Genomic DNA, 24,233 nt, shown 5'->3' with positions numbered 1-24,233 from the left:
GCCTTCTGTATGCTCAGGTTTACCACTGACCCACAGTCCTAGCCTTTCTATTTCATGTTATTAGTCAAATGTTTTTTCTTTTCTCCCCTCCCTCATGTTCTCACTCTCTTTCTGTGTCTGTCTCTCTCCTGTCTTTCTCTTTGTAGATAGGATCACTCACAGCCCAGACTAGCCTGAGATTATCTAGGTCTCTAGATAATCCACTAGACTGCCAATTGAGGATGACCATTTTTAGACAGACTGGCCTCAGACTCACTGTAGCCGAAGATGCCTTGGATCTCCTGCCTCTGCCTCCCAGGTGCTGGAATGTGGCAGGTGTCTGTTGTTGTTGCTGTCTGAACAGGATCATCCTGTGTTGACTTGTACTTTGAATCCTTCTGCCAAGGCCTCCTAAATGCTGCATTTACACCACTGCTGGTGAAATTCAGCTTCTCTTTATTTTTGTTGGGTTAAGATCAAGTCCAGGACACTGAGCATAGTTCTGAGTTAGTATTCTAAAATACACAGGATTTTCTTTGTTGTTCTCACTATAAAGGGTTCCCACTTTATAGAAATTTTTATGCCTTTAAGCCAAGGCACAAGCCAAGAAGGTCTCATTTATTACTTTTACTTTACTCTTTATATGTTTGGATTATCTTGTCCATTATCTTGTTCCAAAAACAAACAGGTTCTCATTCTGTACACCAGACTGGTCTGTAACTTGCTATGTAGTCCAGGCTGGCCTCAAACTCACAGCAGTCCTCCTTCCTCAGCTTCCTGAGCTGGGATTGCTGGTGTGAGTCACCACATATGACACCACTGGTGACACCTTTTAGCAGCATAAGTCATTCCTGCACTATCTATCCGGAGGCAGCTCCCCCCCCCCACGCTGAGATTTACTCTACCACCCACATTGTACTCATCATTTAAAAACTTCCTCAGTTTCAAAAGCTGAAACAAAAAACTTTCTGTTTTGTGGACATACTGTTTTATTGTGGTATTAATTGGCCTGTGGTATTAATTGGCCTTTTTCTAAAGATAATTGGAATTGTTCTCATCTATATTTTCTTTTCATTTTGCATGAACTTTTGGAAGTTACCTAGCACTTCAGAAATTTCTAGTACTAACATTGGAATGGGGGCATGAACATTGACACGCCTTGAAGTCCATTCTGGGTTTATTTATGTAATGATACCTTTTTCAACAGCATTATCCTGTAGCATGGGTAAATACGATGGTTTTTGACTTCAAAGGACAGCTGAGGTCTGGAGACATAATATTGCACAGCTGGTCTTCGTTCCCTGGTAAGATTTACTTTCTAAGGGCAGTCCCTAGTACTGAGAGCAGCTAGCATTTTACTGGTGCATTACTCACTTTGTTGCTGTGTTTCAGTAAAAAAATTGTTTTTGTTATTTATTCTTTTCTGTTGTTTTGTTTTCTTTTTGAGACAAGGTCTCTTTGTGGCTGATCGGGAGCTCACTCTGTAGACTAGGCTGGCCTCGAACTCACAGGCATCCATCTGCCTCTGTGTGCCACCATGTCCAATTGTTACTTACTCTAATTGACTTACAAGCAGTATTTTGCTACAGAAATGAAGTTCTTGATTGTATTTTTTTTTATTTCAATGTGTTCTTGTTTTAAACGTTTTGTTTTTGTAGGTTTTTAAGGAAACCTCCTGAGTAGCAAGCAGTGTCTTCTGTAACAAGCTTAATTGCTCAAAGTTGTGAGCCTTTCTAAGTCCTTAGACTTAGAAAACAGTAAAAGCATTTGTTCTCCAGTTGGAATGAAGTCATTCACATATGCATAAAGGCTTACCTATACAGCGTGCTAAATATTTTTAGGCAAGACACGACTTTTAGGACGTTTTCATGAAAGAAAAAAAGTTCCAAACTTTTGGTTTTTGTTTGTGTAATTATTTTAATTTTATTTTTTGGGGTTTTGTTGTTGTTGTTGTTGTTTGTTTGTTTGTTTTTCTCCTGAGACAGGGTTTCTCTGTGTAGCCCTGCCTGTCTTGGAACTCATTCAGTAGATCAGGCTGGCCTCGAACTCACAGAGATCCACTTGCCTCTGCCTTCTGAGTGTTGGGATTAAAGGCACCACCACTGCCTTACCAGACTTTTTTTTTAAGTTTAGTTCCAAAAACATTTTCTTAAGAATCCAAATTATTTGCATGTTTCAGATGAGCTGGAAGAAATGCTGAATCCAATGGGCACTGTGCAGACGAACCCATATGCTGAAAATGCAACTGCCTTGCACATTAAGTTTCCAGAGAATAAAAAGCAGCCTTATTATTACCCTCCCTTCGATAAGGTAAGCTGACTAAAAGGCCACTATGCACGAAGGAATTGAGTGTCCAGTTCTTTCAAAACTCTCCATACATTGACATTGTGATCCAGTAGAAGGGTGTGCAATACAGTGATTGGTTTTGGCTTCTCTCTGACCAAGTGAAGCTTGTTGTCTCTGGAGTTCAGGGACCATGTTTACAGAGGGATTTAATTGTTCTGAATTCTTTTCTGATGTAAAGAGCCTCTTGGGTGTATTCGAGAATACCTCTGAATGTGTTCTGTGAAACATGCCTGTCAGGTTGATTCAGAGATAAAAGGTACAGTGAAAGAATGAGTGATTTATGCCGGGTATTACTGTTTTCAGGACTTTAAGGGTAGTGGCTGCCAGGCATTGGTGGCGCACGCCTTTAATCCCAGCACTCGGGAGGCAGAGGCAGGCAGATCTCTGTGAGTTCGAGGCCAGCCTGGTCTCCAGAGCGAGTGCCAGGATAGGCTCCAAAGCTACACAGAGAAACCCTGTCTCGAAAAACAAAAAACAAACAAACAAACAAAAGGGTAGTGGCTTTTAAGTTCTCACTCTAGCAGCATGACCTAGAACTCACTGTGTTCAACACACTTGGCCTTGACTTTTGACAGTCTTCCTGCCTCCACCTTCCAAGAGTTAGGACTGCTGCAGGGGTAAGGCACCATGCCTGGCAATGATCTCCGTGGAATCTGTAGCGAGGATTTCTATTTCAAAATACATCCTTGTAGTGTACAAGCTGTGCATCTGAAGGGAGACTGTTTGGTAGTGCTTAAAAATGGGACTGAAATGATTTGTACGCTAAGAAAGCTGAGCTCTCGTATATTTTCCCTCTTCCTTCCCCACTGGAAGTTGGACCTAGGTCTTGAGGTGCATCCTTAACCACTGGGTGGCACCCCTAGCCCTTTCTAGTTCCTTTGATTCATATTTTGTTTTTGTTTTATGTGTATGAGTATTTTGTGTGTACATTATACATGTGCTTGTTGCTCACGGAGGTCAGAAGAGGGCATCAGATCCCCTGAAACTGGTATTACAGACTGTTTGTTGTGAGCCACCATGTAGGTTTCTGGAAACACAGCCTGGGTCCCCTGGAAGAGCCACAAGTGCTCCTAACCACTGAGCCATCCCTCCAACCCCCTGCAATATGTTTTGCTTTTCAGGTTTGATATTTCTTTTTAAGTATGATTGGTATTGTTGTAATACAGAAATATCAGGGCAAATCCCCAAAACATATACAAGAAATTTCTTAATCCAAATGAGAAAAGGCTACCTTTAAAGTACTAAATAATATCTACATTAACCCACTTACAAACTCAGTTTGTTTTAATATAGACACTACCAGGCGTGTTTAAAGGACATGTATGTGTAGGAACTGTCAGTGTGTGTGGGGGTGGGCAGGGTGCTGACACTGGACCTCAGAGCCTCATTAAGCAGAACTCTTTATATTACAGAGCTATATACTCAATCTAGACTATTGTGAAATTTTAATTATGTAATTCAACATTGCTTTCTTTATTTGTACTTTAAGTGAATTGTCTTTCCAAGAGCCAATTTCTCATTACAAGGTCTTTCTGCCCGGCATGGTGCCTCATACCTATAATCCAGCAGTGGTGAAACTGAGGCAGGGGATTGCAAGTCAATCTGGGTTACATATAAAGTGGCTCTTTCTCAAAAAACATGAAAAATAAAAGAAGAGCTGTGGATGCCGCTCAGTGGTAGAGTGCTTGCCCAGCACGTGCAGGGTCCTGGGTTCAAGCACCAGCACTGCAAATTAAATGAATTTAAACATAGGATTAAAGTGATTGGTAATTTAAAGCCAAATTAAAAGTTGTGCTTTTTAAAACAATTACTGAGTATGTTAGGAACTTTCTATTTTAATACACGCTGAGTAGGGAGAAAAACCTACGTTTTGATTCATCTGTTACCTTTCTGTGCTACCTGTGGGTATACTGAGGTAAGAATTTGTGGTCCAGAAGCCACTGTTGTATGTGCTACATCCCATAGTCTTTTCTCTAGTGACTGTTACCAGCCATGGTGTGTGTTCACTATCAGTTGCAGTTTATTGGGGGATCAAATTAGATGCTTCTTAAGGCATTTTCCAGATCTAACCTATTATGCAAATATTTTTGCATTTATCTAATTTTAGAGAAGTCAGATTTCTTTAAATGTGTAATTACCCTGTTGCTGCCATGGTTCTTATGTAGTCTTTTCAGTTGCCCTGCCCCAGCATCCTGAGTACTGCGGTTTGACCCACCACACATGGGGAGTTCTGGGGTTCTGGGTTCCTTTTCTCTGGGGTGAGGGGTGGTTCCCTGGGAGTTGACCTTGGGCCTCCTGAGTGCTGGGCAGGTCCTCCATGGCAGGGTCAGTGCCTCACCATGTAGTTCTGCCTGGCCTCCATTTAAACTTTCTTTTTCATCAAGGTCCTGCAAAGTTGCCTGGCAAGCCCTTCTGCCTCTGAATTTTTTGTGATGATCACAAAATAAGTCACAGAAATGTAAAAGAGAAAATCTCCCAAGATGCTGTTGTTACTCAGTACTACTGCCTGTCATCAGTTTTATCTTACAAGCCAATTTTATGACTATTGCTTAACTTTAGTGACTATATACTCTTACCTCATCTTAGAAAACACCCTTTGGGATAGACTTTGAATCACCACATTTACCGTGATAATGTAGGTAAATTGCTTAGTACTGTAGAACTCAGTAACACCAGGGAACTTATGACTGACTCTTCCTTTCTCGGAATCTGTCAGTTCCAATCTTTTCAAGAATATGAGCCCTCTGTGTAAACCAAGGGAATTGAAAAATACTTCTCAGCTTCAATGACACCATCGCTGCCACATTTTTTACTGGCAGTGCTGAGAAGCATACCCAGACGTTAGGAAACACCTCGCCACTGAGCTATACCTCCACCAAACCTAAATTTCTGTTTATTTCCCTTCTCTCTCCTACCTGTCCTTTTTTTCATTTCAGCACACCCTACTGTTGTGCTGAAATTGTTCTCAGATTGCTGCTCCCTTCCCTCATGTGCTAGCCCCTGATAGCTGTTGATTTTGAAAAACCAAATGTAATGATAAGGCTTACCTATTTTAGATTATTTTATTTTATGTGTAGAGTGTTTGCCTACACATATATATTTATGTACCATATGTTTGTAGTTCCCAGGGACTACACATATATATTTATGTACCATATGTTTGTAGTTCCCAGGGACTAAAAGAGGGCATCAGATCCCCTGAAACTGTGAATACAGATGATTGTGAGCCACCCTGTGGGTCCCGGGAACCAAGTGCAGGTCTGAGCAAATGCACTGAGTAAATGCACTGAGCCATTTACACTAGCCCCTCCCCTGCCTTAGTGACTCTTACTTACTTTATCCAGAAACAGTCTGAGAGCGCCCTCCCCCTGCAGTCTCTTCAGTGACCCCATCATTTCTCTGTTGTTAAGAGTTTGGAACACTTTGGGAAACACTGGGTTTTATTTTTAAAATTTGTTTCTATTTATAAAGCGTAGAAGTATCAATTGTGTGCAGTCTCTCAATCCAAGTGCAAAATAGCAGTTAACAATGAAAATTTTACAAATATCAAAGCCAAACTTTAACTTTTTTGAATATTTTATTGAATATATACCTGATACTGAGTTTGATGGGTCCTAAACAGACTACATTATACAACAGTATCATTAAACCTCGAGATATTATTGAATTAAAAAAATATTTATTTTAAATTGTGTGTGTGTGTCCTGTTTAGTGTTTGTCAACTTGATAAAAGAGTCATTTGACAAAAGGTAATTTTAACTGAGGAAATGTCTCCACCATTGGCCTTTGGGCTGATCTGTGTGGCATTTTTTGTTCTTTTGATTAATGATTGACATTGTAGACTGTGTCACCCTTTGGTGGGTGGTCCTGCAGTATATAAGAAAGCAGGCTGAGCAAACTGTGGTGAGCAAACCAGTAAGCAGTATTCCTCTGTGGTCTCTGCATGAGCATTTACTGGTGTTGCAAAAGCCAGAGGTATCAGATCTTTTGATCTGGTGTCCCAGGTGGTTGTGAGCCACTCCACATGGATACTAAGAGCCAAATTCAAGTCCTCTGCAAAAGTAAGACCTGTTCTCAGTTGCTGAGCCATCTTTCCATCTAGGAATAGAGTTGAATATTGAGTCCCAAATGCACCCTGGGGAAGGACCGGATGGGAAAATGACAGCTGTTCCTGTCTCTGAGAAAGGCAGTATGGAGCCAGTGTGTAAAACTTCACTGCTGTCTCCTGTGACAACCACCAGTGCAAGTCTTCCTTTCTGTTCATTAAAAACTTTAACTTTTTTATTATGATTTTTTTTTTAAACAGATCATTGAAAAGGCAGCTGAGATTGCCAGCAGTGACAGTGCTAACATGTCAGTAAGTATCAAGCGTCACCTGGCCCTTCTTGCTGTGTAGCTATGTGCAGTATGAGGGGCCATTGCCTCATCTGTTGTAATGAATGTGTGAGAGACATAACTCCAAAGCAGTCTTGCATGCCAGTGCTGGCTACATGTAGCTCCATTTTTGTGACTTGTATGCGAAGGGTAAACCCTTTTCTGCACAAGTTCAGGGTTAGTGGCCCACAGTAGATGCTAGTGCACCTCATAGATTTCCAGGACTATCTTAGTGTCATTTAGTTAACTTAGGAGGCCGTGTTCTTTCACATGGCAAAGTCCATGTAAAATGGACTAGCTTTACAGTGAGAGACTTGTGTCTTCTCCTGAGGACTCTGCCAAGTTGAAAGCGTCATTTCTGTTTTATGATTTACTATTCCTGTTCCAGCTTCCTGTTTTACTACATTACAGACAACAGAAGCATGGAAGCAAGCCTAGAGTCCATATAATTAATTGATTCTGAACCTATTGTTAATATATATCCTGCTTACACCTCCTGGGCTAGACCGTGGACACATGACTAGACCTTAAGTAGGGCTGATCGACATGATCTCTTACTAGACTGCCATGGTTTTGGCTAAGAGTAAGGTGTGCTGGTACTAGAGAAGAGTAAAAGGGATGAAGGGCTTTGTTTATATAGTCTAACCGTGTACTCCAGGCTGGCCTTGAATGCTCAGTCGTCCTGCCTCAGCCTTCGATACGTTAGGAGTAAAGGTGTGTGACTGTTGAGGCTTTAAATGACAGTGCATGCCTTAATCCAGCAATTGGGAAGTAGAGGCAGAAAAATCAGATCATCTTTGGCTGCATAGAAGGTACCAGAACAAAGAACAGCAAACAGCAAACTGAGCCTCAGTCTAATATTCTTTCTTCATTACTAAGTTACAGATTTTAAACGTCTTAAGTTAGGGCATTCTTCCTTAGAACAGAGTGGGCACATCGCAATTCTTCCTACAGACTTCAGTCTCTCTGTGAGATGGTGTCTAGACTGACTAGCAAGCTTCTAGAAGCCACTGGCTCTGGCTTCTCTATGGAAGGGACTTTACACACAGACTGGCATGCACTCTTATGCATGCAAATGTGCACGTAGGCATGCACACACGCTATGCCTGGCTTTCACACAGGTACTGGGGATCAAAGTCCAGGTCTTTGTGCTTGCACAGCAGGCATCCATGGCCCCAGGTTAGCTACCTCCTCAGCTCATTGGTTCTTACTTGGAACTATCATCATCATCATCATCATTATTATTAATATTATCATTTACTCTTCGGGTAGTTTTCCTTGGTTGTGATCTTGGTTTCCCTATTCTTAAGTTTTAAACTCTGGTTGCCTGCCTGTTCACACTAGGTAATGTGCCTTCAGGATGAAGTCTGCTACATGTGAAGGTTCCCAAGCATTCTGGAGCCAGGTAGCTCCCAGGGGCGAGCGTTTTTACTCCTCACTGCTGACATCATTTCTGTCTCAGCATAAACAGGAGGGACATGCATGGCCAGAAGCACTGTTCCCTTCTCAGGCACAAAGCTTTAGTCTCCCCATCCTGATTTCCCTAGCTGCTGCCTCCTCCTCCTCCTCCTCCTCCTCCTCCTCCTCTTCCTCCTCCTCTTCCTCCTCCTCTTCCTCCTCCTTCCTCCTCCTTTCCTCCTCCTCCTCCTCCTCCTCCTCCTCCTCCTCCTCCTCGAATCTGAGCTGGAGCTCCCTCAACTGTGCCTGGCATGTCACTGTTCCTTGAGTCTGAAGGCCCCATCGTTAGTCATACCTTCTTCACTCTCTTCCTGAAGATCCCTGTTAGGTTCATCTGCATTTCATGTCTATACTCCATCCCCGTTTCATGTCTATACTCCATCCCCGTTTTTTAGACAGACTGGCCTCAGACTCACTGTAGCCGAAGATGCCTTGGATCTCCTGCCTCTGCCTCCCAGGTGCTGGAATGTGGCAGGTGTCTGTTGTTGTTGCTGTCTGAACAGGATCATCCTGTGTTGACTTGTACTTTGAATCCTTCTGCCAAGGCCTCCTAAATGCTGCATTTACACCACTGCTGGTGAAATTCAGCTTCTCTTTATTTTTGTTGGGTTAAGATCAAGTCCAGGACACTGAGCATAGTTCTGAGTTAGTATTCTAAAATACACAGGATTTTCTTTGTTGTTCTCATTATAAAGGGTTCCCACTTTATAGAAATTTTTATGCCTTTAAGCCAAGGCACAAGCCAAGAAGGTCTCATTTATTACTTTTACCTTACTCTTTATATGTTTGGGTTATCTTGTCCACATGGAGATGGGGAGGAGAGGGGTTGGTAGAAATCAAAGATTAAAGTGAATCCTTCTACGAAGTTTTCATTGTAATGAAGTGGTTCAGTGAATGAAATGCTAGCCACTAAGCCTAACAGCCTGAGTTAGGTCCCCAGGCCCCACATGGTGGCGCGCGCGCGCGCGCGCGCGCGTGTGTGTGTGTGTGTGTGTGTGTGTGTGTGTGTGTGCGTGTGCGCGTGCGCGTGCGTGCGTGCGTGCGTGCGAACACATGTGTGGCATGGGGAAGGGGTGCTTAAAGAAGAAAGTCCACTCAAATAATAGTGAATTTGTAAGCTATATTTAAATACGATATATTTAACCTAAAAGCAATAGTGCCATCTAGTGTTTGAACTTGGATTTAAAAACAAAAGCAGGAAACTCTTTATACATTGCTCAGAAATTGAGCAATGCAAACTTTGTGAAAGGATCCACTTTGATCTTTGTACAGAATTTCAGTTTTGTATTTCAACTGGTAAAGCTTACAATTATAAATTCATTGCATATAAATTTGCTAAGTGGTTGCCTGTGTGTTGCACAGTTAAATTCCATAATGAATATTTTACTTTCTTAAGAGTCGAGGTGGAAAAAAATTTCTTGCTGTACTGAAAGAAATCTTGGACAGAGACCCCCTGTCTCAACTGTGTGAGAATGAAATGGATCTTATTTGGACTTTGCGGCAAGACTGCCGAGAAAATTTCCCACAGTCACTGCCAAAACTACTCCTGTCAATCAAGTGGAATAAACTTGAAGATGTTGCTCAGGTAACAGAAAAATCCTTTCCTCCCTCTCTCCTCCTCCTCCCTCCCCCACTCCTCCCTCTCTCCCCATGCTCCCCCCACTTTCTTTCCCCCAAATAACAAAAAATTCATTTCTGTAGCTCTGTGTGTGTATATACATTTGTATATATTACATTGATTTTGGTGTAATGTGTCTTTCCACAGGGTTATTTCCATTTGTTGGACAAATTTTCTATATTCTTTTTATTTTCTGTTATTTATTCAAGACAGGATTTCTCTGTATAGACCCAGTTGTCCTGGAACTAACTCTGTAGGCTGGGCTGGCTTCAAACTCAGAGATCTGCCTTCCTCTGCCTCCCAGATGCTGGGGTTGAAGGCGTGTGCCACTATACTGCCCAGCTGTTTTCTTACTTATTTTATGTGCATTGGTGTGAAGGTGTCAGAGCCCCTGGAACTGGAATTGCAGACAGTTTTACCTTTGCTGCTTCTTGGCTGTTTCTTTTCTTCTGTCCTTAAATGATGGGTGGCTGATGGTTGCAGAGTCCACATCCGCAGTGTCTTACTCTCGTCATTAAGCACATCATAACCTTGTAAATGTATATATAGCATGTTTCAGAAACAGAAACAACCTTTGTTAGTTTGCATCTTCGGGAATGTTTGAGGCATCAGTAATTAACATTTTCCTTTCTTTTGACTCATCTCTGTTTCCATATGCCAAGAAAGATATGTTACTTTTGTCCACCACACTTCTGACCTGGTTTTAATTTTAAACAGCTTCAGGCACTCCTGCAGATTTGGCCCAAACTGCCACCCAGGGAAGCCCTGGAGCTCCTGGATTTCAACTACCCAGACCAGTATGTCCGGGAATATGCTGTAGGTTGCCTGCGACAGATGAGGTATCTCTTTTTCTGGGGCAAGGAATTGTTACTGGGTGGGTAAGAAAGAGGGTGGTGGCTCCTTGTATGTTCATGTGGATTCTCATCATAGTGCCCCCTGCTGGCTCTGCAGGCACAGTTCAGGTGCAGTCGACCACTCTTCCCTTTATATAGGAGAGACTCCTGAAACCTTAGTTTCCAAATTCCACCCCCACCCACCCACCCCAGAGGCCAGCTTTTCCAAAGTGAGCAGCCATAACTGTGTTGCCTCTTTCCTTCACAGCAGTCTACTAATTACCCCAAATAAAAATGGCTAATATTTTATGATGGAGGCATATTTATGTATTTATTTTCAGGAAGGATCTCACAGGCTACCCTTGAACTCACTGTGTAGCACAGACTAGCTAGTTCTCAATTTCAGACTGATAGATATTCATGCCCCGAGTTCTAGCTGTGGTCCCCTCTTGCTTTAGATCTGTTTTAAATAGTCTGGTAGGCAGAAGAAACTATGTAAACTCTCGTAATAGAGGTCTGAGAAGCAAAATCAGATATATAAGAGAAACAGCCTATTTTTATACTTCTGCTTATGGTGGTTTTCTTTATTGTTTATTTATTTTATTTATTTATTTATTATTATTGATTTTCCGAGACTATCGGTATAGCCCTGACTGCCCCAGAATTCACTCTGTAGCCCAGGCAGGCCTCAAACTCAGAGATCCATCTGCCTCTGCCTCCTGAGTACTAGAATTAAAGGTGTACATGACCACTACCTGGCTTATACTTCTGTTTTTTATACTAGCTATCAGTTTTTATAAGTGGACCTAGATCTTCATAATTAATTAACTGATCAGTTAAGATTGTTGGATGGGTAATTGCAAAAGTGAAGCCCCCAGTTGCTTTGTCTGCCTGCCTTTGCACTGGAGGCCTGATGAAAAACACTTTGTGCTCTGGGTTAAGTGTTTGATTTTGGGGGGAGATGCTTAAATGATATGTTGCCCCATGTGGCTAATTCTGACACCTCCCTCTTATCTTTGTGCTCTGGGATTTGTTTCTCATTGAATGATGTGGTTTGGTCCCAGTTTCACCTCAGCTACCCATTGCACTGTGGATAGTTGAGAGGACTGGGTACTCTGACCTCCAGAACTGCTGGGCTTGCCTGTGATGGCAGTAGCCACCAGCCAGAGTAAATTCAGTCCCTTTATTAATAATGTATTATAAAGTGAAATCGTTATAATCCCTGCCTAAAGGTACATTCATTTCTTGTCCTTCAGTCTATTTGATGTTAGGTTTTAGTTATTTACTGACATGGAAGAATGAATTACTTAAAAGTACAGGATAGCAAATCAAAAATAAATCACTAAAGCTTTCATTTTTAAAATACTCATTTGGCAAAATACAAAATATGTTAGCGAGATCAGAGTTGTACTCAGGACCTGTGGGGTAGCTCCAGAAGTGAAGCTGTGATGCAGAAAGAAGTCTGATGTCCTGAGTAACCCCTGGAACCCATGCAGAGGGAGAATGAGAGAATTTACTCCACCATGTTGTCCTGGCCCCCATTTGAACACTGTGGCACACATACCATATACATGTCTCACACACAATAGAAATAAGAAGTATGTTAAAGTAGCCATTTGGGGGCAGGGACTTGACTCTTGACTGATTATACATTGTTATCAACTTACTAGGTTTGATAAGAATGCCCCATGCATCTGTTCTTTGCTGCTCACCCCCTCCCTGCATCTGAAGTCTGTATCTTTTTTGATCAGTATTCCAACATGGCACAGTGAGTGTAAACATGTGACAAGCCTGGTCCAGACGACCCGAGTGTTGTAATCAGTTAGCCCACGAGCTTGCTACGGAGGGCTCTTTTTCTGGCACAGGTGGCTAAGTTTCTCTCTCTCTCTCTCTTTTGTTTCTTTCAGTGATGAAGAACTCTCTCAGTATCTTTTACAGTTGGTGCAAGTGTTGAAATATGAGCCTTTTCTTGATTGTGCCCTCTCTAGATTCCTATTAGAAAGAGCACTTAATAATCGGAGGATTGGGCAGTTTCTGTTTTGGCATCTTAGGTAAGTCTTTCATCTTTCAGTCTGAGACCTCCTTGTGCTTTAATGCCTAATCCAGGGTGATGTCGGACATTCAGTGGGACCATGAGAGGTTTCCTGGGTTCCAATCCATCTATAATGTGTATGCTGTTTTGATGTCTTCTTTTTTCATGCCCAAACTCTACCTTTCTCATTTGGCACAATTCAGGCAACTATCCCATGATCCTCTCTGGATTTTTAGCAACTGATATATTGTAATATTTTCTATCAAACTAATTTTCTTTTTTTAAATATTTAATACTTATATATGTGTTTCTGATCAAATCCACGCCTATTCTTCCCCTTCCAATTCCTCCTCTGTTCCCCCTTTTCCCTTCCAATTTCATGTATTCTCATTTAAAAATAAGCTAATTGTCTTAATATATGTTAGCTATGTGCCGATCTATTTATTTCTTTCAGAAGTTTGTGAATAATGTAATACTTTTAGATTTATTTTATGTGTGTGGGTGCTTTGCCTGCATGTATAGACATACTTGTATGCCTGGTCCTTGTAGTGGCCAGAAGAGAGCATTGGATCCCCTGGAACTGGAGTTATAGACAGTTGTGAGCTGCCATGTGAGTTCTGGGAATGTAACATGGGTCCTCTGGAAGAGTAGCCAGTGCTGTTAACCACTGAGCCATTTCTCTAGCTCCAGTTTGTGAATTCTATTATTATCACTACTATTACTAAAACAAGTCAAGGTGCCACCACTGCCCAGCTTTACACCATTCTTTAAGTGAGAAAAGAAAACTAGTGCCAGCAAGATGGTTTAGTGAGCAGTGGTTCTTCTTGCTGTGCAAGCTTGGCAAACTGAGTTCAATCCCCAGTATTTATGTAAAGAAAGGAGAAGACCAAGTCCTCTGACTTTCACATGCCCCCTGAGGCTTGTGTCTCACTCATGTCCTGTACACTCAGCAGCCAGAAGTGAGGAGAAAACTGGATAATGGCTAATTGAGACATTGTTTTTATTGACCCCAGTCAAATAGACTTCTTTTTCTGCCTCATTTTTTCTAAATTCCTAAGTTACATTTCTTTTCCCCTTCATAAGGCAAATCAAGTAAAACGTGGAAATGCTGGCTTTCTTCAGTTTAAGAATTAACTACTAAACTACTAAACACTTATAACTTCTGAGTCCTACCACTTAACAGATTGGGCTGTTATCATCTTACTAGTAAGGTTGGGAGAACAGCTCCTGGCCTGCCTAGAATCAGTATTTCATAGTAGAATAAAGAGGGCAGTGTTCCTTTCCATGGTCTGAAGTGTTTGACAAACAAACCAATTGAATGTTGGCTTTCTGCAGGTCAGAGGTGCATATTCCCGCCGTGTCGGTACAGTTCGGTGTCATCCTAGAAGCATACTGTCGAGGAAGCGTAGGGCACATGAAAGTGCTTTCCAAGCAGGTATGAGCGTCTTTTTTTTTTTTTTAAACACACAGCGATCAGTCGAGTTTATCAAATGTGATGTCTCTGACCAAATATTTCATTGCCCTTTCCATCACTTAACCTGATCAATACTTTGTGGGAAAGGACTGAGTCCTCTCCTGCACAGCCTTTGATGAGTGATCTTTATTTCCAGTCATATCATTTTCCTCTTTAAATCCCTACAGTAATATCAGCCTCCCCTAACCCCCTCTGTCCTCTTGTCAATGGCAAGCCCTCTACTGCTAGGCTATAGTCTCACACTCCTTTTCCCCTTTAGATTTGTGTGTATGTGTGGCGGTGTGTGTGCATGCATGGTCGCACAGGTACAGAGGCTCGCAGTGGCTAGAAGATGGCGTCAGAACCCCTAGAGCTGGAGTGTTAAGCTGTCCAGTGTGGTTTGGGGGAACTAAACTCCAGTCCTCTGTAAACACACTTAAATATTGAGCCATCTCTTCAGGCACAATCTCTGCCTCACCCCACCCCCATTTTCCTGTTTCTTTTTTAAATGTATTTTGTGATAGTCTCACTGAGTTGCCCAGGATGGCCTCCTGAGTAAAAGGAATTACAGGCCTGTGCCAATAGGCCCAGCCATTACTGTGTTTCTTGACTGATGAATTCTAAGACTCTGTACCCTTTCCACAATGGGTGGGGGTGCAGGCTTGCCACATGGCATGTGGAAATCAGAGGATGGCTTGTTGAAGTTGTTCTCGCCTTTCAGTTAGTCCTGGGAATTGAACTCAGATCTTCAGGCTTGGCAGCACGTACTCTTACCTGCTAAGCTATTTTGCCAGCCCACTGTGATATTCTTGTTATCACTATAAAGTTGTAAAATGACAATTGTTGAAATACTTAAAACTATTTTTTGACTTATGGTCTTTTAGGATACTATTCCAGGAATTGAATGTCAACACAATTATTAATGGGGTGTAACAGTTACCAACTGTACAACATGAAAGAAATTCTAATTTGAAATAGTTCAGAAAGTTCTCTTTTCATAGACCAGTTTTCATCTGGTTTCCTTGTTGCCAGTGTTTGTATAGCTCCTGAAAACTGTTGAAAAGTGGAGTGTTTGTGGTTTTGACAGATGGCTAACTTGGCAAGCACCAGCCATCTTGATTTTATCATCAAGCTACATAAACATCTCAGTTTTCTGTATGAGCAAGGCCTCATCTTATCTTTGAAAACTACATGCTCATTTCCTACATGTAGGAAACTACATCCACATCCATACTTAGTCTTAATGTTTCTTGCATGGAAACAAAGTTCAAAGTTTTAAAATGAAAACACGATACAAAATGAATTTCCTGATAAAGGGATTTCAAAGCAGTGTGCATCATGTTTCCCTCATATATCTTATGTTTTTCTTTATATATGTTTGTGACTGTTTATTGTTTCTAGGTTTAATGATATATGAAATGTTGCTTCTGTTTTGATTGACTATGGTTATTGTGCTCTCATGAACTTGCTAGGAACTTGCTATGTAAACCAGATTAGTGTTAGACTCCTGGCTGTTCTCCTGTCTCTGCTTCCCAAGTGCTGGGATCATAAGTGTTCATGGCCAGAACTGGCTGGAGTGGGTGTTTATTTGTTTCCTTGTTTGATTGATTGAGACAAGATCTCACCGTATCCCTGGCTGACCTGAAACTCACTATGTAGACTAGGCTGGCCTTGAACTCACAGGGGTCCCTCTGCCTTAACAATACAACCACCACCACCACCACCACCACCACCGTATACACAGTAATTAAAGGCATGCACTGCCATGTGTGGCTAAAGTGACTTTTATCAATAATGGTTTTGATCTAGTTGACCTTTGCTACACTACAAGTACAGGGTGTTTGTTTGGCTTAAGTTTTGATAGCCAGAGTTATCCCAGATTCTAGGGCTTGACAGATGACTCAGTTGTTCTTGTAGAGGACCCAGGTTCAGTGGCTCACAACCACCTGTAATTTCAGTTCCAGGGAAACTAGCACCCTCTTCTGGCCTCAGTGGGCCCTCCATACACATGGTACACATCCATTTACTCAGGCACATGCACATATGCACACTTAATAAGAATAAAACAAGGGCTGGAGAGATGGCTCAGTGTTTAAGAACACTAGCTGGTCTTCCAGGGGTCCTGAGTTCAATTCCCAGCAATCATATGATGGTTCATAGCCATCTGCAGTGAGATCTGGTGCCCTCTTCTGGACTACAAGCATACAAGCAGACCGAACACTATGTACATAATAAATAAATAAATAAATAAATAAATAAATCTTTTTAAAAAGAGAATTAAAAAATCTTAAAAATAAAAGCAATTTGGTGGGTGGGGACAGATTTTTCTCTGTATAACCCTGGCTGCAGACCAGGCTGATCTCGAAACTCAGAGATCGTGCTGTCTCTGCCTCTACCTCTACCTCAACCCCCAAGTGCTGGGATTAAAAGTGTGCACCACTGCACCAAGCTTAAAGGCAGGCAGTTTCATCTTGGATAACAAATACCTTGAATCATAATCTGTTCTTGTGGTCTTGGCAGTGGAAAGAAACAGGCTGAGATTCCAGACACCTGATGATAGGTATTGTCAGGCACAGTAGCACATACCTATAATTCCAGCCCTAAAGAGGCTGAGCAGCCTGGGCTACATAAAAGGCTGTGTCTAAAACAAGAGAGACAAGGATATGGAAGTAGGCATAAGGTTTCAATACGGGAACAGCAGGTTACTTCTGTACAGATTCCCAATGCCATGGCGTAGTCCAGATGAAGTGGTTCAGATTGAGGAGGTGTTTCAGATTTTATTACTCAGTGAACTGTAGAATTGAATACACTTTTGAACCTGTCAGCAAATACCCAGTCTATGCCTGCCTGGTTACTGTTCTCAAATTTATAAGATACCATTTAATAAAGGGCTTAAAAGTGATACCTTTGCTGGTATATGATAGTAACCTTATATGCCGGGTTTTTATTTTACCTGATTGTTTGTGTGTGTTTGGTTAGAGCTACTGATAAATGTGACTGTGTGATATATTATTTGTAACATAAATGAATTTTGGGGGTGGGGAACCTTATTTTTCAGGTTGAAGCACTCAATAAGTTAAAAACTTTAAATAGCTTAATCAAGTTGAATGCGATGAAGCTCAACCGAGCGAAAGGGAAGGAGGCTATGCACACTTGCTTAAGACAGAATGCTTACCGGGAGGCCCTCTCTGGCCTGCAGTCACCTCTGAATCCATGTGTCATCCTCTCAGAACTCTAGTAAGTGGCTGTCTCTGCTGCACAGTGAGTAGCCGGTGAGCATAGCAATGCAGGAAAGGTTTCAGAGTCACTGTATTGGGAAACTGGCGAGGCTGGCTGTTAGCCCAGGGCGGTCAAGTGTAACCAAGGAAGGGAAGCATGAAGTCTTCAGAGACTGTGTTTGTATTCATGAGGCTGTAGAGCTAGCTTTGTCTGTGAGATTAGTAATATTGTAAATTAATTTCTTTCAGTTATATATAATTTTAGTTGTATATCAGAACAGATAAAAGGTAGCTTTTTAAAAAAGATTTTATTATCTTTAATTACAGGCTGGGGCAGGGGGCTTGTGCACAGGAATGCAGTGTTCACAGTGGCAGGGACTTGGATCCCCTGATCTTGAGTTACAGGCTGTCGTAAGCTGCTGTTGTAAGCTGCTGTTGTACGCTACCTGACTTGGGTGCTGGGAACTGAACTCAGGTCCTCTCCAAGAGCAGTATATGCTCTTAACCACTGAGCCATCTCTCCAGCCTAAGTTAATTTTGATACAGGGCTTTCTATAGCCCACGCTAGCTTCAAACTGTTTATGTAGCACAGGCTGGCTTTGAACACATAATCCTCCTGCCTGCTGAGTTCAGGTAAAACAGGCATGTGTCACCATTGCTGGCTATATTACCAATTTTTAAGAATTGAAAATCCTGTATGAGCAAAAAGTTGGAAACCATGACGCATTATTTCCTAAGTCCTGTTTTAAAATGAGATTTAAACTATTTGCCATCTTTTCATTCATACAGAAGTGGAAAATACACTCTGTGTCAACACAGTACTCAGAATTGATCCCTCATTGTGAAATCAGGGCTTGAGACGTGGCTCAACATTTAAGGGGCTTACTGTTCTTGTGGAGGAGAGGACCAGGGTTTTGTTTCCATCCCTCATGTCAGATGGCCTACAATAATGTTTAACGCCAGCTCCAGGGGACCTGATGCCCTCTGCTAGCCTCTGCAGTATACACATATACATTTACACAGCATAGATAAGAAATGTTTTTAAAAATCAAGAGTTATTTGTAATTCTCATTTCAATGCAGTAGTAGATTCTAATGTTTTACTCGCCAAATATAAAAAGTTCAGGAAGTATAAGAAAACAAGGAGAAATTTCAAGTGGCATTAATGAAAGGTCAGCCTCTAGGTCTCAGCTTTGTCCATTGGCATCTGTACATGCCAGCCAGGACTGTCCTCTGGGATCCTTTCTACCCAGAAAAGGGTCTCTCTCTATGACTTCTGTAGACTCTGGAAGAAATAGGTGAGGGGCTTGTAAGCCTGATGCCTCGGGGCATCTTTGCAGTCTTGCACATGGTTATTCTGAGGTGCTTCATTCCCCCTTTGCTGATTTCAGTGTTGAAAAGTGCAAATACATGGACTCCAAGATGAAGCCCTTGTGGCTGGTCTACAGCAACAGAGGTTTTGGAGAGGACTCAGTTGGAGTGATCTTTAAAAACGGTGACGGTAAGTCCTGGAAAGGTGTGGTGTCAGTGTGATAGTAGCCAAAAAGCCAGTGCCAGTGCTCACGAGGTCAGCTCAGCATCCCCGAGGATCCCCTCCTTTCTTCCTATGAAATCACTTCTATGGTTTAATTGGTTACCTAGTAAGCCTTCCTATTTTTCCCTATAAAATACAAATAAGAAAAGCTTGTAAAAGGTGAGATATCTCAATATATATTCATGCATCCTGTTCCAGTGACAGCAACTTTGAAATCATTGCCAGAGTTTCATGTTTGGATAGAGCTGATGACCAGACTTTGTAAGGAAACGCCTCTGAAGTAGTGGCACCAGCCAAAGACAGCCATGGCTTGTATGGTATATGACCACAAGCAAGCCCTGTAACTGATTACCTTTAGGGTCTCCAGCTCATGAAGGTGTAACATCTCTGTACCAGAGTCCTTAAGGGATTCACAAGCAATGACTTATTTATACATGCTTGCAACTTCTTAATAGAACTTATTCAGAGTGGTTCGAGTTCCTTGAGATAGTGTCTCACTCTGTAGCAAAGGCTGGCCTCAAACCTGAGTTCCTGACTCAGCCTCTCCAGTGCTGAGATTACAGGAATGTGTCAGCATATTGAACCCTTGTGATGTATTGCTAAATATTTTACTCCACTAGACTATACAAACAGTATAACTTGTTTACTTGGACATTATTTTTTTCAAAAGTACTCTTTGGGAAGCAGGGAGAAGAAGAAAGACAATTTTACGTAACCAGGGTTGGCCTTGAACTCATTATATATAGTCAAGAATGGCCTTGAACTCTGATGCCCCCTACCTTCCCCACCTCTAAGTACTGGGATTACAGTTGTGTGCTGTTGTGTCAGGTTGACATAACTTTTATCTTTTGTTATGATTTTGTTATGATATATATTCTCACTATATAGCCAAGGCTGGCTTCAAATTTCCAATCTCATGAGTGTTGAGACTAGAAGCACCCATGGACATAATGATAAATAAAATCAACCATTACAGTTTTCTGGACTCTAGTGCACTGACTTACTTGTATGATTCCTAAGAATTTTCTGTGAAGCCTTAAAGGCGGGAGAAGTTAACAATGCCGTGATATATGTAGAAATGTACTTTCGTGGTATTCTTGTGGTTGGTACAGTAGTTCACACATGGGAAACAGTTGAAAACTTAATTTCTGAAACCACACAGGGAAATTCTGATCACTGAGCCTGTATGATACAATGAGTATAGGCAAGATTAAAATTGTGGGAAAATTCCAGTGCTTGGCAATAGGTTTAGTGAATCTGACTGAATGCCTAAGGTTGAGCTAACAAGTGTGGGGGTGGGGGAGTGTGCACAAGGTGGCAAGTGCATGTAACTTAGCAGGCTTTTCCCTTAGATTTGCGGCAGGACATGCTGACGCTGCAGATGCTACGCCTGATGGATCTGCTCTGGAAAGAGGCCGGTTTGGACCTTCGGTGAGCACTCAAGTGCTTTGCTTATTTTGTGTTTTCCTCCTGTTGAGCCCTTCCCTTTTCTTTTAATTATGTTCGTAACAACAGTTAGTACGGCCTTTTACTGTGTGCTTTCTAACCATCACCCTGTTTGAATCTCATCATACTTAAAACTGCATGTGCTTGAGATTCCAGAGAAGGGTAGATTTGGACTTTAATACAACTTGAATAAGCATCCAGAGTCAGGTGCCAGGTTCCAGTTTCAAGCTTGGTGACTTTTGTTTTGAGAGAGAGGGTCTGTTATATAGCTCGGGGTGGTATTAAACTTTCTCTACAGGCAAAATGGACTTGAATTCATTATCCTGCCTCAGTGTCTAAAGTGCTGGGATTCCAGCCATGTGTCTTTGCAACCTGTTGAACTCCTTTGTAAAAAGATTTGAAATTGTTGCTATGCATTGACAAACCAAGGCACTTTGTTAGCTTCATGTAGATTATTTCTTGCAAACCTCACAGCTCCATAAGGTTGTGTTACTCTTTTTTAACATGTGAGAGAAATCAGGACAGTAGAAATTCAGATCCATCCCCTTCTAAGGGAGAATAGTAAAATAAAATATGGTAAGATAAGACAAACTAGGGGCTGAGAGATGGCTCAGTGGTTTAGAACACTTGCCTGCTCTTCCAAAGGTCCAGAGTTCAATTCCCAGCCACATGGTGGCTCACCACCATCTGTAATGAGATTTAGTGCCCTCTTCTGGCCTGCAGGGAAACAGGCAAGCAGAACACTGTACACATAATAAATAAATCTTAAATAAATAAATAAATAAAGACAAACCAACATGTCGGAATTGGGCAAAACAGACAAACAGAAGGAAAAGACCCACAAGAGAAGGCACGGGAAACAGATCCACTTGTTCTCACACTCAGGAATTCCATAAAAACGCTAAACTAGAAGCCATAAAATATACATAAAAGACATGTGGGGCAAAAAGATCCATAAAAATTAACAAAAAAAGATAAAATTAAAACTGGACCGTGGTGGCACCCACCTTTAATCCCAGCACTCGATTTTATTTGCAAGTAGTTATCAATTACAGATTGCTTCTGGATTAGGAGTGGGAGCATGTGTGTCTACTTCTTTCAGCTCTAAGACCCCATGTCAAAATTCACCCAAAAAGGGCCCAACAGTCACTGTATGTGGTATATTTTTCCTTTAACCTGTGAATTTCTGATTACTTAAAAACACTGTTATGTGTGAATGATAGCTTTATTCCCTTAACCATTCATTCATAAGGAATACATCACAGATAGAGGCTGAGTGTGTTATTTTAGTTGTTATTGTTATTGTGATTACATTCCTACCAAGAAGCAATGTAGGGGCCAGTGAGATAGTTTAGTAGGTAAAAGCTTGCAGCACAAGCGCAGTTGGCTGAGTTCAGTTCCCACATGCCACGATGGAAGGAAAAACACGGAAACACACATCAAATTGACACAGAATATATTAACATGAAGCAGCTCAAGGGAAGAAAGGTTTTGGGATCATAGTTCAGAGGGTATCACTCCACCATTGTGGAGAACTCACTGGGACAAGACCAGCTCCCAGCCTTGGAAGGTAGAGGCTGCCTATTTACTTCTCTGCAGATAAGAACTCAGAGGAATAAAGGGGTGGCAGCGTTCTGCTGGCTTTCTTATTTTCTCTTGTTTTCGTTCTATCCTGGCACATCCTCCCTGTCAGACGATCTTATCTGGCAACACCCTCCACCCCGGACACACCAAACTAATGCTGTAGTTATTTCTTCATTCAGACCAGTCAGCAGTCATTATTAACCACTGCAGTAAATGAACCTCTGCTTATGAACCATGAGCTCAGTAAGATGTCATGGGCTACCTAATCTGGTAAATAAAATCTTAATGGCACATAGTCCCTTCCTTACACAATTGTCTATGGCTGCTTATATATTCCAACAGCAGAGTTACCTTGCAGTGCTTAAAATTCTCTAGCCCATCCTAAAAGTTTACTGATTTCTCCCATATAAAAGAAACTACAGGAAAGTGATTTTATTGATTGGATCCATGACCAAGGCCGTTTATAGAAGAAAGCATTTAACTGGACATTCAGTTTCAGAGGGTTTGAGTCCGTGATTGTGGCGCTAAGGCATGGTAGCTAGAATGGCTGAAAGCTCTCACATGGAACAGCAAGCCGGAAGCAGAGAGAACACACTAACTGGGAATGGCAGGAGTCTTTTGAAACCTCAGAGCCCACCCCCAGTGACACACCTCCTGTGCCTTCCTGTGGGGTCCACTCTCATTCAAACCACCACAGATCCTATAACAAAAGAAACTTTAAACTCTGGCTTGGTGACTCCTTTGTTCTTTCTGTGATTATCAGAGACTACCAGGCGATCCTTTGCTGGTTGAAGATTTGACTGTAGGATGGGCCTTTCCGAGTTATAAAACCTGAGCTGAAGACTGGCTGTTCAGTGCTGCTTCTTAGCCCCATCAGCCTAGTTGAAAACTCCAAGCCAGTTTTGTCGTCTCTGCTTTGGTTTTGTCCATTCCATCCAAAGTTGGCGTGCATTTAGCACCATGACTGTCGTTGTAACCTCAGATAAAGGGAGCCAGTCACGCATGAGAGTGCTGGATGTGTGCTCAGTCCTGTGCAGAAGGATGTTAGTGGCATTCTGTCCTCTGACCCCATTTTTTTTTTTTAAATTGTAGAGCTTTGAGTTCTTTCAAACTCCTATCTCTTTCTCACCAAACCTTCTTTACTGTTTCTATAAATATCAGTGCTCTAGCATGCCTGTTGTGTTTGTTTTTCTTTTGAGCAGCTGTTCAGGTTAAACTGGGTCGTGCAGCATGCACTCTTCAGTCAATCTTAAATGTTTGGGTGCCTCCTATATGTTACTATTTTAGTAACAATGCCATGCTTCCGTTAACCAAAATACTTGTGCTCATTTAAATTTTCTCTGATGGCTCATGATACTCTGGTATCCTTCATGTCAAAAGCAGAACATCTATAAGGTATAAATAAGTTGAAACACCATGTCTTTTGCTTAGCAATTACTACTTAGTTAGCTTTTCCTGTCAACTGAAAAGTTGTCAACCTCAAATCCGTGTGACATTTAGTAGACTTGGCAGTCCTCTGTATCACTTGTCCCTGTGCTACATGTCAACTAAAAAAATCAGTAATTGTGTTTATTCACTTATACATACATCTAAGTTTCACTGGAGGAATTTTTCTTGAGGTAGTCAAGGGGGATAGGAACTCTCCATTATGTAACTCTGGCTGTCCTAGAACTCACTCTGTAGACCAAGCTGGCCTCAAACTCACAGTCATCCACCTGCCTCTGCCTCAGGAGTGCTGGGATTAAAGGTGTGCAACACCATGCCTGACTCTACTGATGAGTTTTCTCACTTAAGAGACTCTATGAAAGTTACATGTAAGATATTCAGTGCTATTGGCATTGGCAGGGTCAGGGGTTAGGAAACATGTGGGAGCAGTGCGGACACTACGTAAGGTGAGTTTGCACTCTGACCTTTGCCAGTGAACTGAGGTGCTACCCTGACTTGGATCAGTTCAGTAAAGGAGGGATAAAGGACTGCTTCCTCTCTCTGTAGTGCAGTGTGTCTCATTTTAAAATCCTGTTTTCCCATGAAGGTAACATTGTCTTCAGGTCAGAGAGTGTGAGAAAGGAAGGTAAACGTTAGAAGTGTTGTCCTGTCCCTTATAAAGCCTGTAGACATTCAGGGCAAGAGAGGCCTCCATGTGATGATTAAGGAGGGTTCCAAAAGTTTGCCCCCAGCATGACTTCTGTCAAACTGTCTTTCAGATGAGGATGTTTTTTCCTTCCCATTGTGAATGTTCCATCCTTAAGTCACTGATTGCTTTCATCATTGCTTGCTTTTGAAGAGGAAGTTGTTGGACTTGTGCCCAGTTTGGGCTGTAAGTGGGATGTAAGGGGTACAGGAAAGCAAGAAAGTGCAC

General features: G+C 41.8%; 1 protein-coding gene across 2 annotated transcripts in view; it reads left to right on the top strand.

Annotated features, from left to right (window-relative positions):
• The window catches only part of Pik3cb (phosphatidylinositol-4,5-bisphosphate 3-kinase catalytic subunit beta), a 102,389-nt gene that overhangs the window by 67,897 nt on the left and 10,259 nt on the right, over positions 1–24,233 (top strand). For both annotated transcript variants that reach the window (XM_027414260.2, XM_027414261.2), the window contains exons 10-19: positions 1,187–1,283; positions 2,159–2,289; positions 6,632–6,682; positions 9,554–9,742; positions 10,493–10,614; positions 12,516–12,659; positions 13,976–14,075; positions 17,152–17,330; positions 18,702–18,811; positions 20,197–20,275. In XM_027414260.2, coding sequence (XP_027270061.1) covers positions 1,187–1,283; positions 2,159–2,289; positions 6,632–6,682; positions 9,554–9,742; positions 10,493–10,614; positions 12,516–12,659; positions 13,976–14,075; positions 17,152–17,330; positions 18,702–18,811; positions 20,197–20,275 — 1,202 coding nt within the window. The remainder of the gene's footprint in view (positions 1–1,186; positions 1,284–2,158; positions 2,290–6,631; positions 6,683–9,553; positions 9,743–10,492; positions 10,615–12,515; positions 12,660–13,975; positions 14,076–17,151; positions 17,331–18,701; positions 18,812–20,196; positions 20,276–24,233) is intronic.

This window comes from Cricetulus griseus, chromosome 4 (assembly GCF_003668045.3).
Source record: "Cricetulus griseus strain 17A/GY chromosome 4, alternate assembly CriGri-PICRH-1.0, whole genome shotgun sequence".
In the NCBI taxonomy this organism is placed as follows: domain Eukaryota; kingdom Metazoa; phylum Chordata; class Mammalia; order Rodentia; family Cricetidae; genus Cricetulus; species Cricetulus griseus.
Note: the sequence above shows the minus strand (reverse complement) of the source record. Positions and strands in the feature narration are given on the sequence as shown.